Source organism: Leucopleurus acutus (assembly GCF_964270905.1).
Source record: "Leucopleurus acutus genome assembly, chromosome: 19".
Lineage (NCBI taxonomy): Eukaryota > Metazoa > Chordata > Mammalia > Artiodactyla > Delphinidae > Leucopleurus > Leucopleurus acutus.
The window spans coordinates 37,042,709-37,067,225 of NC_139161.1; the positions used below are offsets into that span (position 1 = coordinate 37,042,709).

Genomic DNA, 24,517 nt, shown 5'->3' on the forward strand with positions numbered 1-24,517 from the left:
CCTGCACAATCAGGTGACTGGTGCAGGCTGGTGCATCAGGAGCCTAAGCCATCAGCTCTCTCTCCATCAGGAGCACTGCATCTTGCAGGCTGGCCAGTCTCCTCTCAGTGTCACTGAGCTGATTCAGGACCTAGCAATTCCCTGCTTGTCCATGGCCATGAGGAAGATTTGCTTGCTGCCAATGGCAGCTGCTGGTGCAGCCTGGAAACATGTCCACCCCTGTAGGGCAGTTCTGCTCCTAATAAGGGAAATTCACTTTACACACACTTTAGGGGAAATGTCCTGAGATGAAGCCAGAGCCAGATGGGCACCAAGCTTATTAAATGCATGATTGTTACCAGAAAACTTTTGCAAATATGTATGGGTATTTTGTATGTGTGTGTATGTGTGTGTGCACGTATTTTATACATGCACACACACACACACACACACAGATCATATCCCTGAAATCTCTTCAATTATAGGATTATCTTTCCAATTGTTCTACAATGTACTTTACAGTTTACCCTTATGTAGGGTGGATATGCCGTACCTCACATCTTTTAATGCTAGATTGTTGTTCTTATTATTGTTTTTCACTCCTGCCAGGTGCAGCTCATCCACTATAACCACGAGTTATATACCAATGTCACAGAAGCTGCAAAGAGCCCAAATGGATTGGTGGTAGTTTCTATATTTATAAAAGTAAGTGTGTTGTGTTCCTTCATTCTTCTCTTCTTGCCATTCCCACCCCAATCAGAATATCAGTTTGCGGTCCTGTTGGATCTTAGAAACAGCAACAGAGGTAATATCTATGCCCAAGAAAAGCTGCAGGGGGTGACTTTTATTTCCATGAGATTCATGATAAATAAAGCCCCTTTCAGTGAGATGCAAAAACAATGAGTTCCATTTCAGAGCACTGGGGCCTGAGGATTCAGGTATCTTTTGTCCTAGAGAGAAAAAGTGTGCTGGATCCAGGTGTAGGCTTTAGGTCCCACTCATACAGAATAATCAGAAGGAAGCAATATAAGGGGAGATGGTTTCTCACTGACACCCCACCGGATTAAAGACCTGTCCATCAGATAACCCTTGGAAAAAGAGATGAAAGGAAAATGTGAGATATCTCTCCCCTCCAGGCACTGCACTAAACAGCTCCCTCCAGCTTGCCACAATTGCTCTGAGTATCATCTTTCCCTTCCATTGTCCTTCTCCTTTGTAAGCATCCTTGTGAATAATTAAGCAAAGGTCACCAATGCTGACTTTATGACATTCTAGGGAGGCTCTACATCTTCTTACAGTCATCATCAACAACAAACCTCCAAGCAAGCAAATTCTAATTTGTTAAAAAATAATTACCTTTAACATTTTGACAGTTGTTGAGTGAAACAAGTTTGCAAATTAAAAAAAAGAAAGAAAGAAAGAAAGAAAGAAAGAAAGAAAGAAAGAAAGAAAGAAAGAAAGAAAACAAAAGAAACTGTCTTTCCAAAAGGGAAAAAAAAGCAAAAGGTGGCAGTTCTAAAAGTTGGCAGTCAGTGTGCTAGCCCCTTGGGAAGTTTTAGCCAGACCATTAGAGGAAGTGCTCCAATAAGAACTTGGAATCTGATGACGGTCAATAGAAATTCAGCATTTGGCACTAGTGAGTTTTAACAGAGCTTTCGTGGTGGCATCATCATCACTCAGAAGGATGAGTGCAGGGGCAACCCCAGGCATCACTCAGAAGAATGGGCACAGGGGCAACCCCAGGCATCACTCAGAAGAATGGGCGCAGGGGCAACCCCAGGCATCACTCAGAAGAATGAGTGCAGGGACAACCCCAGGCATCACTCAGAAGAATGGGTACAGGGGCAACCCCAGTCATTACTCCCCCTCCCTCCTTGAGAGCATCACCCTTTTCCATAAGCACTTTGCCCTGCCTGGCTACACCACCTCCTAACTTACTCTCCCTCACCTCACCTTTTTGTGGCCCCAGTAGAGCTGAACATTGGACAGAGGCATTAGTGACATATTGCTGTCACTGGCCACCAACCCCACCTCGTCTAGCTTGTCATTGGCAAAGATAGGAAGGGGCTTTTGATAGAGGAGTACATTTTTAAGCTGTCGTGCCTTCTTAATACCTGATGTGACTTCCCAAAGGAAACTGGTCCTGGTACAGACTGATCCTGCCAGTCCCTGCTCTATATGTCTTGACATCATCACAGACCTTGTTATAATAAACAATGGGTTCCTAAATGCCAGGCACTGAGATATGTACTTTACATATATTTTATCATTTAACCCTAATAATAAACCTGTGGAGTGGGTATTATGTCCCTATCTTGCAGATGAGGAAAATGGTTCAGAGAATCTTTGACATTCCATCCTAATTCATGTAGTTCGTAACAGCCCATAAAGGAATGGAACCCAAGTCTTGCTTGACTTTAAGGCAAGTCAATGACCTTATTAATGACCTTATTCACAGAGCTGGGAGGGGGAAAAGAGAAAACAACATTTAAAAACTTTTCCCCCATATCCCCATGCTGCCCACAAACATGGGGCAAATAACTATATCCCTCAACCAGCCCCAATTATGATATTGATAACCAACTGATGCATTCAACCTGGGTCAAGCTTATTGTTATGAAGTTTAAAGATATTTCACAAAATTGTGCCATGTGTGTCCAGGGGCTCACAATGCCAGGCCTTCCATGAGTAACTCTCACGGCCAACATGGGCTGCCCAACAGCTCCTGACCTTTGGTGAGTGCCTCAGTCCCTGCCACTGACATTGCCTCACTTTGCTTAAAGCTCCTAAGTCAGTGTATGTCATCCTGGAAGTGCAGGCACATTACAGCTGACACTGTGATTGATTCACCAGGAAGTCAGCCTCCTAACTGCAAACTCCTGGTGTGTTTCACAAGCTCCTGCAGAAACACTCTTTCCACCGAGATTACTGATGCAGGTCCTGCTGCTTCCCTGCGGGTTGTTGAGTGGAACATATGCCCCAGACCCTGAGGTCAGTGAAAGGATGATGACTATCTCCTGCATCTTCTCAGGCCAGTTTGGCTCTTAGGGATGCTTCTGTTCTTTCCCTGAGCAAACCTGGAGCTTTCTGGCTAGATCTCAAAATAAGCCACAGCACTTCTATCTTTGTCCAACATAATCAACTCCCAGATGCTCCACAGTGAGTTATCCAAGCTGTGACTTGTCATTCACTCATCCCCAAACACTGACTGAGCATGGGACACAGTCCAGCCTTGTTCTGGACACTGGTACCTAGAAATGACGTGAACAAAACCTCTGGTAGCCCTCCCCTCCTGCTGATCTTTCTGCCTCTCCTCCCCAGTTCCTGCCTCAAGGTAGGCAGGAACAGAAAATGAGAGACCCTGTATCTAGGTCAGCTGAGCCCTCAAGATGTCACCCTGGCCCAAAAGCTGAGCCATAAAAGCACTGGAATTGTTTGTTAAAACAAGAGATTTGTTTATCTGTGGGTTTTACCTATCTCTGTCCCCTCCTAATCCCCCACCCTTCCTATGACCACAGGGAACTGAGATTTGGCTATAATTGCTGCTCAATCACATACCATTAACTTCCCACTTAAGCTCACTTATACCAAGTACATATTTTATCCTCTCACCCACACAGCCAACATGCTAGAGCCCACAAATCATCTGTGTGCACTTTGGAAATTTTTCAATTATTTTTAATCAGCACAAAAATGTCTAATTCCAATGTTAGCTCTGCCCAGACTCACCGGGTACCAGGAAACCAAGGCACCCGATTGAGGGACATGGCAGATTCCTCACCTGCCACGACGATCTATTTTTGGCTCTCCTTTCATGGACTGCATCAACACAAACAGGCAGCTTCAGGCTATCTTTTAAATAGCTGAAGAGGATGTCAAAGTAGAAATTAGATTCAGCACTAAAGCTTCCAGGGATCAGCAGTGTTTAATTTGGGACTTTTCTCCATTTGGAGTGGGATTTTACCTCCGTTGAACATTGTCACTCACCAAGCTCCCCTTGGTGTATGTCTCACCACAACAACACACCCAGGAAACTGCGTGGGAAAGGAAAGGCAGATGGAGGGAAAATAAACAGTCTGTGCTTTCTGCAAACTAAAAATTACCTGTTGCTTATCTAATAATAATAATAATCTGCTGCAATTTTCCCAACCCTCAGAATAAATCAGATTTAAAATGTTGATGTGTCACAACATCCGATTAGCAGCTGAGGTGTAAATTACAGAGCACAGCTGAGCAAGGTAGGAGAAAAATATCTAGGATGAACAATGGTCCCTAGAAAAAGGCTGAGTAAAAAGGGAGTTGTTAAGAAAACAGTATATACAGTCTTGTGGGGGCCCATCACAGTCTCCAAATTGTGGTTCCCTGGCTTAAGCCCCTGGAAACTTGGCTTGTTCTCCAAACAAGGAATTTGGAGACCTAACAGCATGGGCATAAAATGGGAACTGATCCCTGAACATCTAGTAAAATGTGTCACCCATAATAGGAATTTGGTAAATAATTTTTGGATGGATGAAAGGACAGATTGATGGATGATTGATTGATTGACTGAATGACATGGCTTATGATATATTTGATTCATGTAATACTGAGCAGTGGTATAAGATTCTATATTATATCCTAGAGATCTTTTTTACCTCCTGATATCACTGATCTGAGTACTCTTTCTCTCACTCTCTACTTGGAAAACTATCCCCTTCTTAATATGTCACTCCCTACTCCTTACTTAAAACCCTCTGATATTTCCCCATCCCTACAGGATAAAGTTTAAATTCCCTAACATGACACTCAAAGCCTGACATGACCTAGCACCTGCCTACCTCTCTATCCTTACCTCGCATCCTTCCCCCATACTCTCACCTTCACCTACACTGAAATACTTCCCTGGGCATGACTAGTTCTCCCATGTCCATGTGTGCACAGTCCTCTGTATGTCATGTTTTTCTTCACTTTTCCTCCTTTTCCACACTATACCACCAAAGCACTTTGTTAACTTCCCCTGATCCTTCAAGACTTAGCTCAGGCCTTAGTGCCTAAGATTCCCCAGGTGGACGGTCTTCCTCTAATATCATCATACCTGTAACTCTATCATAGCACTCTTCACACTAAATTATAACCATTAGGTTACTTACCTGTCTTCTTTCTCTAGACTGTGGATTCTGGAAAGTAGATTCTATATATTTAATCTCTGAATTTCCAGCCATCATAGTGTTTATAGCATGGTAGGGACTCAATAAATATGAGTGAATAAGTAAATGCATGGAGGCGATGTTTATCTTGAAATAGTACTGCCCAGTTATTAATATTTTCTTTTCTCCCCTAGGTTTCTGATTCATCAAACCCATTTCTTAATCGAATGCTCAACAGAGACACTATCACAAGAATAACATATAAAAGTAAGTTTGGTTCAATTTCCTATATAGCAACTATTCTATAAAGGTTAGTCCTGTCTGAAGTCAGAAAGGCAGAACTGATGATCTCCAAGGGCCTCTTTCAGCTTCATGATCCTTTAATTCTGTAGAAAGTCACTCTGGAGAGTGAAGGTAGGCTAAGAAGCAGCTCATTTCAAACAGAAGTCCCCAGAGTGCCTTTGTCATCCATGTCTGTCTAAGGTAATAATGATTATTATGATGATGGTCATCATTACCCCATGGATTGGTAAAGAGCTGGGGGACTCTGCTAGCTGACAGACTCTACCATGTCAGCTGGCCACATTTGGGGCTTTGCCAATTATGTGATTGAAAAAGCATTCACCAGGTGGTTTGGATCCAACTTCAAAACATCCAGAAGCCCTCAGCGAAACCACATCTCCCTCTCTGTGTCATTGGGTCTCCCTTTCAGGTGGAGGCAGGGTGGCATTTTTCTTCATTTACATGTGTGATACGATGACCTAGAGAACTCTGTCCAGTTTCCTTGGGTTTCTAGAGTGTTTTATCCCCAGAATCCTTAAGCAAAAAAGAGAGAACAGTGCAAAGTTGAAGGGAGTAGAGGGGAAAGGATGCTACTGTCTTCCACAGCAATCCCAGAGTTTGCAAGATTTGGGGATAGTTATGGGTAACAGCACACACCAAGGGAATGAAATAAAACAGTATAGGAAAAAAAAAATTAACTAATTAAGAGTGACCAGAAAAGTGGAATTCATGTGCCAATTTTGTCTTTAATCAAGGAACTTCCTCACTTTGACTCTGTTTCCTCATTTGTTAAGTGAAGAAGTTGAACTTCAGATTTCTAAGGTCTTTCTAAATCTAGGATTCTGAATCTGATCTTTGCAAATGTAAAAAGCAACACACAAACATTCTAACACCTCACATCCCCTTTGCGTATCCTCACTTGTTGGAGGCCACTGGTGCTTCTACCTCCAATGGTGACGTGGAAAGACAGAGTGAATGCTTACAGATCTCACCTCAGACTGCTGGAAGGAGAGTATGGAGAAACCTTCTCTTGTTCAATTATTCATCCATTCAGCAAGCATTTCCTGCACACCTGCCTCATGACAGGCACCAAGTGAGGCTCCTGGAATAAAAAGATGGGCCAGACACCAGCCCTCCCCACAGGCACTCGCTTCCATATGAAGTCACTTCCATATGAAGAGGTTGGGGTTGGGGACGCTGGCAGTGATGAATGAACCTGGAGAATCACCTAGAAGAATTAAGTTATCTCCAAAACCATACCACCCTGCCTCATCAGTACCCCTATGGAGTCCTCTCTAAGTTCAAACTTAGATTGATCAGCAAAGGGAGACATTTCTGTCTTGTGTGCAAACAGTTTTTATAACTGCCCATAAAGGATTATTAGTTTTTTTAACTTTTTTGATTAAAAGAGCATAAAAATTAAATAAAACGTTTTCAAATAATCTTGAATTTGCAGTTTAGAGACCATGAAAAGCCATGAAATCATACATTAAGCCTCAACACACAATCTAAAAGATTGCCAGCTACAAAGTCAATCATTAGTGGGACTTCCCTCCCTGCCCCACCCCCTAGCTCTGGTCTGATTAGTATTAAGTGATGTGGCTGCTGCCAAAGATGAAAGCATCCATATGGGTTTGTGCTATGGGAAGATGGCCTTTCTTACAAATAGGGGCTAGAGAGCCAGGATGACAGATCTTGTTGGAAACAATGATGAATAGCAGTTATGTGGCTGAGGGGAACTTCAACTTCATCTGCTTCAAGGGAGATGTTCCTGATGACTCATCCTCATTGGGTCTGTAGGAACTGAAAAGGACAGACTTTGGCAATAGCTGAAGAGGATAGCAAAGTTAAGACCAAAGACCTTCATTCATTTGTTCACTAAATATTTGCTACAAGTATTTATTAAGTGGTCCTGCGTGCCAGGGAGTAGAGAGATCAATAGAACATGTTTCCTGTCCATGAGCCCCTCACTCTCTAGTCAGAGAGACAGACATATCATAGTGTTTCATAAAGATCTGTATAGCAGGGGATTTCCCAGGTGGTCCAGGGGTTAAGAATTCACTTTCCAAAGCAGGGGATGTGGGTTCAATCCCTGGTTGCGGGAACTAAGACCCCACATGCCGTGTGGTAACTAAGCCCATGCACCACAACTACTGAGCCTGCACACTCTAGGGCCCGTGTGCCACAACTAGAGAGCCCATATGCCACAACTACTGAGCCTGCGAGCTCTTGGGCCTGTGTACCACAGCTAGAGAGCCTGCACACTGCAACTACTGTACGCCACAACTAGAGAGCAGAGCCTGCATGCCACAACTAAAGAGCCTGTGCACCACAACTACTGAGCCCATGCACTCTGGAGCCCACATGGCACAACTAGAGAGAAGCCTGCACGCCACAAAGAAGAGCCCAAGCGCCACAATGAAAGATCCTGCATGCTGCAACTAAGACCGGACGCAGCCAAATAAATAAATACATGTCTAAAAAAATTTAAAAACTTTGTGTAACAATTATAATGTATTAAAAATAGGAACAGAACTCTTTGGGATCATAGAAAATCTGCCTAAAATTCATGGCAAGGTTATACATAGCAATTGCTATTCAAATAAGCACTGAATAGATGAGTAAACATTTGGAAAAGAAAAGACAGCAAGAAAAGAGGGAGGGAGGGAGGGAGGGAGGGAGGGAGATTCCAAGCAACATATACAAAAGCAAGAAGAGCATTTAAAGGACTCAATAGTTCAAAGGAAGGAACTTTGCTTTCATCAGCTCTTCCTCTCTGCCCACAGCACGTCCAATAAACATTCATTATGGCCTGAATAAATGGAGAAACGAATGGCCCCCTACGGGGGCAGAGGGAATGGCAGGAAAGATGGTCTGGAGTCAGATCTTGAAGGGTCTTGAGAACAGGCTAAGGAGTTTATGCAGAAGCATATTTGAAGAAATGCCCTCACTGCCCTAGATATAGGCTCCTAGAAGTGGGACTAAGAGAGAGCAGGAGCGCCCCCTTCTCTTGTCCCATCATCTATCTGTCAGGGCCAAAGGGAACTAAAGCAAGAGAAAGAGACCCAGTATGGGGAAAGGTAACTGCTTTACGTCCCTAATCACAGGTATTTTGTGCTTTTACACTGTTGGGGAATAATGGAGGTATTCCCAGGAGCACTTATCACATACCTGAAGGAAGTAACACTGCAGGGATAATTATTGGCCTGACATGTGGGAATGGCCTAGACACTGTGATGCCCAGGACACTGTGGCTGAAAGAGATTGATTTTCACAGAAGGAAAGCACTAGCACTCTTCCCTCCAGCTGAACGCCCCAGGGCAGCCAGCTCTTGGAAGGTTGGCCAGCAGAAGGCAAGAAGGGGAGTTTCTGAAACAGGAGTCATGCACATGGACACAGCCAGTGGGTAGGAAACACAAGCCTGGAAGTCCCCCCCCAGAGGCTCTACAGGAAGCAGCAGGTTATTCATTGGCCCATGAATTCTGGTAGAGACAAAGACAACACCACCTGCTCAGGGGCAACTATCAGAGTACCCTGCTTTCATACTTTTAAGCAAGCAAGAAATAGATGGGTCCCCACAGCTGCCACCCAAACACACTACCCAGGGACAACAGACTTTGGCCCCCACCCACTCTCCCAACCAGCCCTTCTTCTGATGCTACCCAGAACTACACCCCAGCAGAGCTTCAGTCTGCCATACTCACGCAGCTGTGGTACCCACTCTACAAAGTGCTCATCATCAGGAACAAGGAAGAGATGCTAACCAAACACTTTCTTCACTCTAGGCTCTGTGCTAGAGCTTTATGTGCAGCACCTTACCTGGTGCTCACAAAGTCCCATCCTCAATATAGATACAATTGTTATACCAGTTTATAGATGAGGAAAGCAAGGCTCTAAGAAGTGAAGCCATTTGTCAAGGACACACACCTAGTGAGTGGCTCTATTAGTCAGTAACATCTGCATAATAAACAAGCATTCAGCAATAGGCATTGATTTCTCACTACTGCATCTGTGGGTTGGTTAGAGTGGCTCTATATGTCTGCAGGTCAGTTAGGGCAACTTGGCTCCACAAAGCTCTCATTTTTCTGAGATCAAGTACTTCTTATGCTGGGGGTCAGAAATGTGTGATGTTCCTTAAGACCTAGGTTTGAAACTCACACACTGTCACTTCTATCCACTTTCCACTGGTCAAAGCAAGTCATATGGCCAAGCCCAACATCAAAATACTCCCATGGAGTTGGGGCTGAGGAGGGAGTGAACATTTCCTGAACAATAATTTACTCATCCATAGTGAGAGAGCAAGCATTCCATCATAGGTCCTCCCGGGGACTTTTCTATGCTCTTACTTTCCTACTGTCTTCCTCCCTAAGGAGCAAGGAAAGCTAAGCTCTGAGGTCTTAAAACTAGTTGTAATGCTGATACTTTCACATTACATGAAGCTTATCGGCATGTTCTTCTCTTAATTCCAAACTTAGTTCAGTTTGAAGAGCCATCTCTTTGCTTTTTGCACTTGTTTCCACTCTGGAAGGGACATAAACTATGCACAGAACTTGTGGGTACTTTAAAAGTTCAGGCTCATACCATCCTAAGCCCCCTGCAGCTCCTGTCTGTCCCTTGGCATAGGACTACCAGTGGAAACCACTGTCATTCAAGGGAACACAGTGGCACTGCCATTATTAGGCACATACAGAAACCAGAGAAGGCATAGAGATTGGTACTAGATGGGTCAATCTTCTCCATCAGTCTTTCCCTTGGAGGCCATTTGTAATGAAAAGTCAATCTAAAACTCTGAGCAGAGAGTGACATGATCTCCTGACAAAAGGATCTCTCTGTTTGCTTGCATAGACTATAGGGGCATGAACAAAAGTTGAGAGATGATTGCAACAATGTTGATCGTGATCAGGCCAACTTGGGAGAGGTGATGAGAAATGATTGGGTATATTTTGAAGGAAGAGCCAAGAGATTTACTGACAGATTGGGTGTGTGATATGAGAGAGAGGAGTCAAATATAACTAAGGTTTTTAGCCTGAGTAAATGGAAGGAAGACTTTTCCATCATCTGAGATGGGGAAGGTTATGGATGAAGCATATTCATGGGTAGGAAGGGAATCAGAATTTCAAATATGTTAAACTCAAGATGGGCATCAAAGAAGAGGTGTGGAGTCTAGGCAGTTGGATATATGAGTCTGGATTTCAGGATACAGAACTACAGATATAAATGTGGAAGTCATTGGGATCCAGATGGCATTTAAACCTGGGTGAGATCATGGGAGAGAATAAATAGAGAAGAGAGGCGGACATATCCTCACTTTTGAAAGATCCCCATGACTTAAGATTGTAAATAATTTCTAAAGATATCTTTTAAATCCTACCCTGGATGAGGCTCTGGTATGTCTGTCTCATCAACTGGCTCAGGAGGTAAAAAGAGGCAGGAGTAAGCATGGAAGCATGGGGTGAAATCGCTACAAAATGGCAGCCAGTAGGCACACAATCCATTTGCTTGATTTCAACATATATTAGATGACTAGGGAGAAAAAAATGAATTGTGCAAAATCATTCTATTGATCCAGTTGAGAAAATCAATGCCAGGTAATCCATAAAAGAAGGAAAGAAGGAGAATCTTGCCAAAAGGACTGGGAATTTTGGAAGCCAGCATTCTGGTAAAAGCCACTATACTTATGGGATGTAATGTGTTCTAGTGAAGATATATAGAACTAAGCAGACCTGGGCTCCTGGCTCTACCACTCTTTTCTGTGTGGATTCTGGCAAGTTTCTTAACCTCTCTGAGATAATTTCCTCATCAATAAAATGAGGATACTAATACTGACATTGAGAGTGTTGGGATGAGGATTAAACAAGGCAATGAGTCAGTTGCCTGGACATTGACTGGTATAAACCAGGTGCATAATAACATGTGTTTCTAAATTATCCTAGGTATGTTGTGGTCAAATCCAGCTTCCTGGAGAGTGGGAGGCAGGTCACTATAAAACTAAATAAAAGTTATTGTCAAGGTGAATGCAATACAGGGCACACAAACAACAGAGCTTGTTTACTCTAATGAAACCCAGCTCCTGCATGGGGCCCGTACATTGGATGGCAATAGCCTAGTGAGCTTCCACTCTCTTTGAAAGCTTGGATTTCATATGTCTGAGCAAATCTTATAGAACACTCTTACTAACCCAGACTGACGATGGAAAAGACCAGCCTGAATTAATTTCAGGCTGAATTTAGAAAGTCTTTTAAAGAAAATCCATTTTATTAAAGTTAAATTCGCCTTCAACAGATTAAGGGTCAAGACTGAAATCATGGCATTGAAAAATGGATTTTCTGGAGGAGATATTCGTAATTTACTTGAAGTATTTTAATTGTTTAGTGTAGTGTATTGGAACAATGCCAATATCCCTCCATTTTCCTTGTGTTAATTAATAAGTAGGCACAGAGCCCCAATTACATAAAAGGTGACATTCTTATCATTTGATTATCCACCTGATTTCATGGGGCCAGCATTATTTTTTTTTAAAGAATATTTATATTTTCAAGTGGAGCAAAGAACCTTCTTAAATGGGTAAGAGGGAGCTGTTATTAGAACAGTACACATAAATGAATGCTTTCTTCCAGGGTCCTAGGACAGTGGAGTATTTTAGTAGCTTCATTCTCTTTCAGTTTCATATACTCCATTCATTTCATAGACAGTAAATACAATGGTGAACTTCAGTCCAATAAGAATCCAAAAGATTATAGATTCCAAATTTGAAAGGGTCTGATTATTGTCTTAATACGTATTTCCAGCAAGGAAATAAAAGCACACAACTCAAGGTGTTTTGAGGAAAGCTTTTAAACATGGTGTTTTGAGCCCTTTAAAAATCTTTTTTCAAACTTGCCTGTTTATAACTTTGCTTTAGCCCCCCCACCCCAACCCTGACTAAAACATGAATGTGTAGGCAAGGACAGACCAACTTGTAACTGCCTTATACTTCTCAGTTCCTTGGGAAGTGTTCTGTGCACTCACTCCTCAGAGGAACACAGTGTTAAATGTGATGAAATATCACCAGGGAGCTTAAGCATGTTACTCCCGGTGACTTTCTCTATGCTTAATTGAACTTGTGCTTTCATTTCAAATGAATGGATTTGGAAATGTTTTCACAGAATGCAAAATGCAGCATTCCACTCCCCACGTTGCAATCCAAGTAGTAACTATAGTCAGCAAGGAAAAGGAACATCTTACCTCCATTGAATCCAGTTCTTGGAGGCCCTCTTTTTCATTTGTATAAAATGAAAAATCATATTACTTTATTCTTTAGCAATTGCCTTTTTTCATTTCAGTTGAATTTGCCTCAGATTACAAGAGGAAATGTCATTCCATATGAGAAAATTGCCAAAGAGTTCCATATTAATCAGAAGTTAGTCCAGTATTGATTTCTGGAACTGCTGTTCCTTTTTCTCACTGGCATCATTCTCTTTGAATGGGAACTTCATAATCAGGAAGTCAGGCGATGTTAAATCTCATCAATGTCACATAAGTTAACATGATGCATTTACCAGAGGCTGCCATCGAAGTTCAGACTAAGGGAAAGATTTCCCCACTATGTGATACTAGGCATTTCATCATGGTGTATTTCAAAGAAAGAAAGAGAGAGAGAGAAGGAGGGAGGGAGGGAGGGAGGGAGGAGGGAAGGAAGGAAGAAAGAAAGGAAGGAAAGAAAGAGTCAGCTTTAGGAGTTGTGTCCAAAACTAAGAACTCAGTATAAGATAAGGCATAGATTCAGCAAGAGCATGTCATAAAACCAAAAGCACAGCTGTTAACTTCTCCAATCATTTGAAAGAATAAACTGGGGCTATCAACTGTGTATAAATATTCTCTACCTACTGGTTATCCAAGGGGTCTTCCTGTGATGTAGAGGTATATCCAACACATTGAAAAAATCACAACACTGTCATACCAAAAATTTGACCTACAGAAGAAAAATTTATCTATGTAAGCTTGTTTATATTGAAGGATATTTGGGGGTCTATAGATTATATTTTAACCTAAAGATGACTTTAGCAATTATCCAGAATATTCTTGTGCTCACAAGTAAGAGGTTACATGACTTATCCGTGAAGAAAGAGTAAGTTACTGGCAAAGCCACAGTTGGAACTTAGTCTTGAATTAAGACTCCTGCTTGAAGTCCAGGGCTTTGCCCTCTATATGATGATGATGATAGACAGAAGATAAATAGATGATAGATAGATAGATAGATAGATATAGATAGATAGATAGATGATAGGAAACCTCTCTATAAAACTACTCATGAAAATTTATTTCATGCCATCACTTTCTTTCAGTAAATATCCTTAAAACAAGCAGAGGCATGCATGATAAGCTTATTGGCCTCTGAGCTTCACCCCCAATTTTTATCTCTCTGTTTATAAACAACTCTGACCTCTAGACCTTTGGCATCCTTACTAATGAATAGAGCCTTGAGAATTTGGAGAGCAGAATCCATCTTTCAGGACATTAATTCTTAGGCTCCTTTTTGTCTACCATGACAAGAGGATAACACTGACACGCACAAACTGTTAGTTTACTGCTGGCTGCTGCATGGACAAGGTAGTCTGTGGGTAATAATTACTTCCTGACCTGGTAAGCCATGGAAGACACCCCAGTGTTCCTTGACACTAGGGCTGAAAACTTTCTTGGGTCCCACTGCCTCTTTCCTGCCAAATACATCAAGCAAGTCATTGTGGGGAGAAAAGAATATATAAAAAGGTAGTCAGTAGTTCTCAAATTAATCCCTAAAAGATAAAACAGTGATTTAATGTCAGCCTTTGAGGCAAAATGGTGAGTCATGAGGACAAGTGTTATATGTTAAATGCACACATTACAGTTTCAGCAATGTAAACGCAAAGGTGTGTTTGGTGCAGAAACAGTAACACCACATGGAGACAGGCAACAGTCTCCGTCTCATTCTGAGATCTGGGGTATGACATATTTGGGAGTAGTGGTGAGCAGCATGTATTTAAGCTAATGGTATAGACTGAAGCCTCAGAGATTTTCTCCCATAATCTGACAGATGATGTTGCCTCTTCCTCCTTTATTTTCTGTCCAGAGCCACCAGCAGGTGAAGCTGCTGGGCAGAGACCATTTCATTCATGCATGCAACCAATGTTTAATGAGCACCCACCATGTAGTGGACCCCATGGTAGGGCTTAAGGAATCAGAGATAAAAGACGGAAGCCCTTCTCCCAAAGGATCTCACAGTTTACTGGGACATTCAAATAGGTTAGTTAATTATTGGCAAGCTAATTCAGTAAATATGGTGTAAAAGGAAGGCACTAACCCAGTGTGGGAGAGCCAGGAAGGCTCGGGGAGGCCAAGCAATTGTTATCCCAGGAAAGCTGGGCAAGGACATTAGTATTGGTGAGTACTTGCCATGGGCCAGGCAGGCCCTGTGCCAAGTACTTGAAAAGTGTGATCTCATTTGTTCCTCAAAAACTCTGTGAGGCAAGTACTCTGTCTTAGGCAGGTCAGCCTGCTATAATAAAGCAGCATAGACTGGGTGGCTTATAAACAACAGAATTTACTTCTTATAGTTATGTAAGGATGAAAATATGAGATGACAGTGCCAGCATGACTGGGTTCTGGTGAAATCCCTCTTCTGTGTTGCAGAATTCTTGTTGGATTTTCACATAGCAGAAAGAGAGTGAGAGAGCCCTCTGGGGTTGTTTTTAAAAGGACACTAATCCCATTCATGAGGGCTACACCCTCATGAGCTAATCACCTCTCAAAGGCTCTGCCTCATAATATCATCACATTGGGGATTAGGATTTCAATCTATGAATTTGAGGGAGACACAACCATTCAGTCCACTCTCCACTCCAACCATCTGCATACTGAGAAACTGAGGCTCAGATGGTTACCTGCATGCCCAAGGTCATGCAAATGGTGAACAGCAAAGCCAGCACTGAAACTCCAGTCTGAGACCAAAGTTCACATTCTTCACACAGGGGTTTTTCCAAGTTCTGTAGTGTGAGGAAATTAAAAGGGCAAAGATGAAGTATGCATATTAGCAGATTCATGGGAAGAACAAAGTGGTGAATGAGGACTGTGGGAGGGTAGAAGCTGCCATGTTCTGTGGCAACCATTGCACATCTCACAGGTGACATGGGTGAAGAGGAATCTCCTGGCAGGACCACAGCAGCAGAGCCTGGGATATCAGCACAAGAGTGTTTTGGAAGCAGGTTTTTGCCCTGCTATGTGGGTTAAATCCATGAATGTAACCTGTTGCTCCTGGCCTTCCCCCTGACCCCAACACACACACACACACACACACACACACACACACACCCTGTCCTCAAATACAGATGAAACACAGAGGCTAATTATAGTTTCAGAAAAACATAAATGTTGTTTTTCTTTACTCTAGTCATGCCTGGAATGCCCCTCATTCTATGGTCTCCTTCCATCTCTCCTCCCCACCACACCTAATAAAATAAAATACAATAATAGCAGACACAGACCTACTAGAGAATGGACTTGAAGATATGGGGAGGGGGAAGGGTATGCTGGGACAAAGTGAGAGAGTGGCATGGACATATATACACTACCAGACGTAACAAAGATAGCAAATGGGAAGCAGCCGCATAGCACAGGGAGATCAGCTTGGTGCTTTGTGACCACCTAGAGGGGTGGGATAGGGAAGTTGGAGGGAGGCAGATGCAAGAGGGAAGAGATATGGGGACATATGTATATGTATAACTGATTCACTTTGTCATAAAGCAGAAGTTAACACACCATTGTAAAGCAATTATACTCCAATAAAGATGTTTTTAAAAAATACAATAATAGCAGCATGCTAGAGTACCCAATATGCTCCAAGTGCAAGCTTGGTTAAACAAATCACATTGACCTTTAATAAACATGTGCCAAATGCTTCCTTTTCTCATTCAATATGTTAATCTTCAGGCCAAGCCACCATCAGAGGAAAGATCATTAAGTGCAAATTTGATCACACTACTCCTCAGTTTAAAACATTTCTGTGGCTCCACATTGCCTACAGGATGAAGCCCTAATTCCCAACAGCACAGAGAAGGACCTTCTGGGTGTGGCCTGTACTGACCACCCCCCCAGCCTTATTCCTCACAACACCCCTTCCCCTGCATCTTACCCATGCACTAGCTGTCCTGAGTATGTGCTGCTCTGTGTCTTTAGCTTTCTTTACTGTGACCATCTACAGTGCCCTTGACAGCCACCCTTACCAGCCACACACTGATTACCTCCTGTTGTTCAAGATACAGTTCAGGTCAGCTCCTCAATTAATCCTCTGCAGTCCCACCCACCCCCAGGCATAACTGACAGCCTCTCAATGTACCCAGTGCAGATATATATCACTATCTCTGTGGTTTCTTGCTGTATTCACTTACATTACATCCTGCTTGCCTATACCTAGCTTAGTGCCTGACACATACTAGGGGCTTAAGAAATAGTTAGAGCCAAATGGTGGCTACTCAACATAAGCTTGTTGTGTTGACACCTGATCTAACTTCCAAGGACCATCACATCAGTGTATACTCTGGGCACCACAGTTCTGTCATGGAACCATCTGACTGCACAAGTCAGAGTACAGATCCAGCCCAGCTATATTCCAATCACTATGTCTCTCTTAGGTTTGTCTTGATTCCCTGATGTTTTGATAGAAAGGTAGAAACATTTAAATGGAAAGAGAAAGAAAGCCCGTTCTCCTAGTGTTGGTGTTCTAATCCAGCTTGACCAATCTCTCTCATGGGCATTTTGTGGACAGAGCCCTGGAGAAGTTCAGTTACCCTATAAGGGTAGGCAGAGGCCAGGAGAGGCAGTTTAGGATGAAGCAGGCTAACTGGTTTTATTTGCATTGTTCCAAACCACTGGATCAGTTGACTTGTCCTTAACTCAGTTGGCAAGCAAAGGAGCTCTGAAATCCAAATTTCCTTGGCAAAGATGGTTCTTTCTTATCAGAGAAACTTGAGTGAGAAATTTCTGGGGGAAGAGATGGGGAAGGTAAGGGATTTTTGCCCAGGAAAATGGATTAGCAGCATTAACGCTCAGGATAAGTAGGTACAGCCTGGGCCAAGATGCATTTATCATCACCACCCTGATATTAAGGTCAACATATTATATATTTTTTTGCAATTTGTTATCTGTCTCTTCAGCTAGAATGAGGGCAGGCATCTATTCTTGTTCACTGCTCTACCCCAGAGACTAACCCAGTATCCAGCACTAAGAGGTACCTAGTGAACATTTTTTGAATGAATGAATGACTTTGGCCTGGAAGTCAGGTGAGCTGGATTCCACTTTCCACTCTGCAGTTACCATCTAGCACTCTGACCTTGGGCAGGTCACTCTGCCTCTCTGATCTTCAGTTTCTTGTCAATGAAGATGTTATTATATGCCTGACCAATCTTATTAGGACAGTATGAGGTTCCAGCTGTATGTGAAAGTCCTTTTTTACCATTATACATACACAATACTGAATTTGAGAGATTATATCAACCACCAAAGAGTCAGTTCTTTCCCACTGGGAGTTGAACACATGGATGAGAAAATGTATGTGAACCTAGGAGGACTGGAGGAGCAGGTCTTATCCCTCTGCCAGCCAGGCTTTGGGTCCCTGCCATGTGTTCTTCAGGCTCCCTGGGCCGACCACAGTTGTGGACACTCATGGCAAACCAGTGGGTGCAAGACTCCTGAAGACATAGATTAGAGATCACTGGGGTACAGAGAGCAATGGAAGCCATGAATGTAGATGGGCTATGATGAGAATATAGACTGAGGGAAGAAAGAGCCTTGGACTGATCCTCAGGAAATGCCAACACTGAGTAAAGCAGGTAGAAAATAAGAATCCAGCAACAGAATCCTGGAAGGAATGGCCAGAAAAATAGGAGTCCCAAGTATGGTGTTTTAGAAGCCAAGAGAAGAGAGAAAGAGTCTGCAGAAAGAAGGGAGGAAGGATCAGGAGAAGAGGAGGAGAGAAGTTCATTGAAATTTATTGACATTTGAAAACTCCAGTACATTATAATTTTATAAAAATACAACCAATGCATTGAATTTAAAAATCAGAATGAAATATACCAACATGTTAATGGCAATTGTTTTATGTGATCAGAGTTATTATTTTCCTCTTTCTTTTTTCCATATAGTCTTATATGTATTTATGTTACTTTTATAATTGAAAAAGTATATTTAATAATAAAAGATATATGAGTGTGAATACCTTGAATAGGTATAAGAAGGGTTATCTGTATGGGCCTTATGGAGAGGAGAGCCACAAAAATGAAATCAGTTGTTGAATTTAACAGTTAAATCTCATGGTAGGATTTGGTCTGACTTACTTTTCTAAAAATATTTTCTTAATGTTCTCTTAATTAAGCAATGCTAATAAATAAGGATGGTGACCAGGCAATGTTTTAACGGGTCCTAAAAGCCTTTAACTGTGTATTTCATTATGACTATAATGTTATGGGCCCAGGTATCAGGGACCATAACCAAGGACTTGGCTCTTCCTATTCTCCTTGTGGTAGACCACATTACTGTTCACCAATATTCATTGTCTCATCCTATGCGAGGAATGTGCTTCCTTAAATCTCTAACATCAGCCTTGGCCATATGATTTCTTTGGCTAACAAAATGTGAGCAGAAGTGACATGTGCCAACATGTGCCAGTGTTTTAAGAGCCAACATATGTTCCACCATGCTTACTTTTCCTCCTATCATTGTGAATCACAGAGATCTAGACAGCAGCTGCTCTGATAGTCTGGGTCCCAGAGTATGGACAACAATGACATGCAGGAAGCTCTCAGCCAACCTAGAATGGACTTGTATCCGAGCAAGAAATAGAATTTTTTTTGTTTAAAGTGATTGTGATTTGGGGAACTGTTTGTTACTGTAGCCCATCCTGAGAGTTATAGTCTTCTGGAATCTGAAAAGAAAAAATTATCAGCAACACCAGCACTTTCTCAAGAAATCTAATTCTTAAGTCTTTTTTATTTCTCTAGATGATGCATATTTACTACAGGGACTTAATATAGAGGAACTATATCCAGAGACCTCTAGTTTCATTACTTATGATGGGTCAATGACTATCCCACCCTGCTATGAGACGGCAAGCTGGATAATAATGAACAAACCTGTCTATATAACCAGGATGCAGGTGAGCTTCTCTGTGGTCTTTTAGCTAATGGGGAAGATGATGTGAAGACCGGCTGGGTTTGTGGAGTGCTTATTGTATTAGTTTGCTAGGACTGCTTTAACAAAGTACCACAAATTTTGTGACTTAAACAACAGAAACATATTGCCTCACATTTCTGAAGGTTCTAAGTCCAAGATCAAGGTGTCTGCAGAGGTGTTTCCTTCTGAGGAAGTGAGGAATATGTTCCATGCCTCTTCCCTGGTTTCTGGTGGTTTTCTGGCAAAACTTTGGTGTTCCTTGGCTTGTAGGAGCATCACCTCAGTCTGCCTTCATCTTTATATGGCATTCTCTTAATGTCTGTGTCTCTTTGTCCAACCCCCACCCCCACCCCACAATAAGGACATCAGTCAAATGGGGTTACGACCTACCCCAATCAGTCATATTAGATTAGGGTCCAACCCAATAAGCTCATCTTACCTAATTATATCTGCAATTTCCCTATTTCCTAATTAGGTCACATTCTGAGGTACTGAGGGTTAGGACTTTAACTTTTTAATCTGGGGGTACACAATTCAGCTCATCAAATTTATGTTTAAAGAATCAGCATCTGGGGCTTCCTTGGTGGTGCAGTGGTTAAAAATCAGTGGTTGAAAATCTGCCTGCCAATGCAGGGGACGTAGGTTCGAGCCCTGGTCTGGGAAGATCCCACATGCTGCAGAGCAACGAGGCCCGTGAGCCACAACTACTGAGCCTGCGCGTCTGGAGCCTGTGCTCCATAAAAGAGAGGGCATGATAGTGAGAGGCCTTTGCACCGCGATGAAGAGTGGTCCCCACTTGCCGCAACTAGAGAAAGTCCTCGCACAGAAACGAAGACCCAACACAGTCAAAAATAAATAAATAAACATTTAAAAATAAATAAATAAAAAGAATCAGCATCTGGAAAGGCTTAGCACGAACTAATTATAGATGCACCCTACCTGTTTGAGTGAGAAAAGACAGCAGAGTTAGTTCCCAAAGTGTGCTCTACAACTCTAGTGTTCAAAAGGCAGAGCAAAATGAGTGGTTTGGTCAAATATGTTTGAAAAAGCTTTATCAGGGAACCCTCTTGCATGGTTAGTGGGGATGTAAATTGATACAGTCACTATGGAGAACACTATGGAGCTTCCTTAAAAAACTAAAAATAGAATTACCATATGACCCAGTAATTCCACTACTGTGCATATACCCTGAGAAAGCCATAATTCAAAAAGAGTCATGTATCACAATATTCACTGCAGCACTATTTACAATAGCCAGGATATGGAAGCAACCTAAGTGTCCATCAACAGATGAATGGATAAAGAAGATGTGGCACATATATACAATGGAATATTACTCAGCCATAAAAAGAAATGAAATTGAGTTATTTGTAATGAGGTGGATGGACCTAGAGACTGTCATACAGAGTGAAGTAAGTCAGAAAGAGAAAAAAAAATACTATATGCTAACACATATATATGGAATCTAAATGTTAAAAAAATGGTTCTGATGAACCTAGGGGCAGGACAGGAATAAAGACTCAGATATAGAGAATGGACTTGAGGACACGGGGAGGGGGAAGGTTAAGCTGGGATGAAGCATTGACATATAGACACTACCAAATGTAAAATAGATAGCTAGTGGGAAGCAGCCATATAGCACAGGGAGATCAGCTTTGTGCTTTGAGACCACCTAGAGGAGTGGGATAGGGAGGGTAGGAGGGAGACGCAAGAGGGAGGAGATATGGGGATATATGTATATGTATAGCTGATTCACTATACAGTAGAAACTAACATAACATTGTAAAGCAATTATACTCCAATAAAGATGTTAAAATTTTTTTTAAAAAAAGTAGAAATAAAAGAGAAAAAAGAAATAAAAAGAGCTAAATCGATTTCATTGCTGGAAGGTTTCTCAGGGTCTTTAGAATGATATACATGTCAGTCTCCAAGAAGAGGCAATATGATATGTAACATTTCATAAACATATTTGAATGTGGGATTTTTTAGAGCATCTCACAGTATTCCTAGTTGGGCTGGCTAGTATTTCTCAGAACTGAATGGGAACTAGGAGATCTGGCCTCTGAGGCCAACTTTACTAATGGCTCCTTATTAGCTCCTAAGCCTGTTGCCCCACTTCTTTGAAGTGAATTCTCTTCTTTGTAATGAAGGGGATAAATTACATGAGTCTATTCTATGATTGCAAGAGTCTATAAAAACTCAGAGGAAAGATAAGCAAAGGAAGCAAATCCAATCTCCTTTACAGGATATGTATTTACAACCCAACAGCAATTTGAACAATTTGAAGTATCTGATGCTATCTGTATTTACTGGGACTCTTAGTGACTAGCAACCCCCTCCATCTAACTTCAGCTTAGAAAAAGGATTTATCCATGAGATACTGGGTCAACTTATGGAATTTAAGATCAGAAATTGATGTCAGGAAGTCACTGGAATCAGAAGCCCAGAAGCCCTTTCTCTCTGTTCTCTCCTGCTCCCTCCTGCACCGTAGCTTCGTTCTCCTCTACTGCTAGAGAGTATTCTTTAGCTTCACAGTCCTGGGTGGAACATGGCTGCAAACATTTTAGTCCAGCTCCAGATCCTGATATTCACAGAAAAGGAACTGAATTAATCCAGCTTAATTTAGCTCTGACTCCTGGACCAATCACTGTAGTTTGAATAATATCTATGTGGGAGAACAATTCCCTGAATTACTGGACCCCAAGGTGTGATAGAAAGAAGAGACCCTGGAGAACACCCAGCTGGGTTTCCTCCTTTGACAGACAGTGTGTCATAAGACAGAAGAGAATCACTGACTTGTTCAGAGGCACACGGGAGCCAGGGAGCTTGAAGCCAGGCTCCCTCCAAGCATGGAGGCATCAGTGGGTTGTACCCACTGAACCCATGAATCAGGGTCTGTGGAGGCCTCAGGTGTCCTTTCCCACACAGCTGGCACTGCCCGGGTTGGCCACAGTCTACATGGTCTTACTTCTTTCCTGGTATGGGTGGATCTCACAGTTGTTTCTCTCTCCTCAGATGCATTCCTTACGCCTGCTCAGCCAGAATCAACCATCTCAGATCTTTCTGAGCATGAGTGACAACTTCAGGCCCGTCCAGCCACTCAACAACCGTTGCATCCGCACCAACATCAACTTCAGTTTACAGGGGAAGGACTGTCCAAACAACCGGGCCCAGAAGCTTCAGTATAGAGGTGGGTTCAGTGGCTCAGTGGGCAGTGGAGACAGGCCAAGCCCAGTCTTCCTGCTCACACCTACTCTGAAAGGCCAGGCACTATCTCCCATTGGAGGAGTCATGATTATAAGTGACATTTACATGGTACTTTTCTATTGAAAAAGTCTGTATTTCCTAAACAGAGACAGAGATCAAATCTTTAAATCTTGTCTGATTCAGGCAAGACAGCATTTTCATTGCCTTTTTACAGAAGAGCCCAGAGAGGCTGATGTTCCCAAAGTTACGTGTTAAAACAGGACAGCTAGAAGCATTAGCGCTTTTAGTTATATACACAATAGATCCCCTTTTACCCTAGAAGGTGAGCAAATAATTCTGGATGCCAGGCCATTGGGACCCAATGAGGTGTGTGTATGAATGCATCTTTTTCTAGTGCTATGTCCCTAGAAGTGACTATAATTCCTACTAGAGGGGACATTCAAGATGCCTCTCGCCTCCCATAACCCTCTGGTCCACACCCAGCCCTCTCTCTTCCCTTCTACACACTAAGTACCTATTGATCATTGTCATAAACTCTCAACATGGAAAGGAAGGTGGAGGAAGGACAGTGTCGTGGAGATGCCCCCAACCAGGAGTTAGGACACCCAAGTTGCTGCCATGGTTCTGACACTAACAAGCCATACAAACCCAGCCAAATCATTTAACCCCAGGGCTCTGGGTGTGTCTGAGAGAGAAAATTAAAGACAAAAATGTGGAGGAAGTTGGAGAGATAAAGTGGAGGGTAGAGGTGGTAGCTGCTTCTAAAGTTGCCTGGTAACATCCATAGTCCCCATATTTAGGCAGCACATTATTGTTTCAAAAGGGCTTCCCTATCCAGGCTCTCATATGCTCCTCACGACAATCATGAAGTAGATGGAATAGGGACACACCCAGAGTGCCAACTTTTTCTGCAAATGGCCAGATAGTAAATACAGGCTTTGTGAGTCATAGGGTCTCTGCCACACTCTGATGTTTTAGGGTGAAAGCAGCCATAGACAATATGTAAATAAATGGTTGTAGCTGTGTTCCAATAAAACTTTATTTACAAAAGCAGTTCACAGCTGGATTTAGCCTGCAGGCTGTCATTTGCCCACCCCTGGTCTAAAGCAGCACCATCCACTATGGCTTTCTGAAAGGATGGAAATGTTCTGTGTCTGCATTGTCCAATAGGGTAGCTACTAGCCACATGTGGCTATTGAATGTCTGAAGTGTGGCTAGTGTGACAACGCAACTACGTTTTCAATTTTATTTATTAATTTAGATTTATATTAGCCACATGTAGCTAGTGACAACCCTATTGGATAGCTCAGGCCTAGAGGTTCATAAGAAAGTGGAGAGGGTAGTTGGGATACATACAAGTAAGCAGACATTTAGAGAACTGTCCCTTCCCCTTTGGAGTAAGCCCCCCAAACTGTGTGTAAATTAATCCAATTATGCCTTGTTTTGTGTTGTTTGTGTGTTTTTTTTTTCTCTCTCTCTTTCCAGTAAATGAATGGCTCCTCAAATAGGAAAGTAAGCCAAGAAGAATCCCACCTCAGTGAAATGCTACAACTGTGAATTGACGTAACCTAAACTGTCCCCTTCTTTCTTCTCTTTCTTTCCTCCCTCAAGCCTCATTCACTCTTTGGATCGGCCCTTTCTTCATGAAAATTGTCTGCAAAACCTTGGCAGAGGAATATATCTCTTACACACACTCACAAATACACACACAAGCACTCACACACACATACACACACATGCAA

The 24,517-nt window shown here is 42.3% G+C and overlaps 1 protein-coding gene across 1 annotated transcript in view; it reads left to right on the forward strand.

The window, feature by feature from the left end:
- CA10 (carbonic anhydrase 10) overlaps positions 1 to 24,283 on the forward strand; it is a gene marked incomplete at both ends in the record, with an annotated part of 646,129 nt that extends 621,846 nt beyond the window's left edge. Inside the window, 5 exons of the mRNA XM_082860516.1 lie at positions 589 to 684; positions 5,300 to 5,372; positions 19,397 to 19,551; positions 22,584 to 22,758; positions 24,261 to 24,283. Of these exons, the coding sequence (XP_082716642.1) occupies positions 589 to 684; positions 5,300 to 5,372; positions 19,397 to 19,551; positions 22,584 to 22,758; positions 24,261 to 24,283 (522 nt within the window). The remainder of the gene's footprint in view (positions 1 to 588; positions 685 to 5,299; positions 5,373 to 19,396; positions 19,552 to 22,583; positions 22,759 to 24,260) is intronic.
- Positions 24,284 to 24,517: the final 234 nt, after the last annotated feature.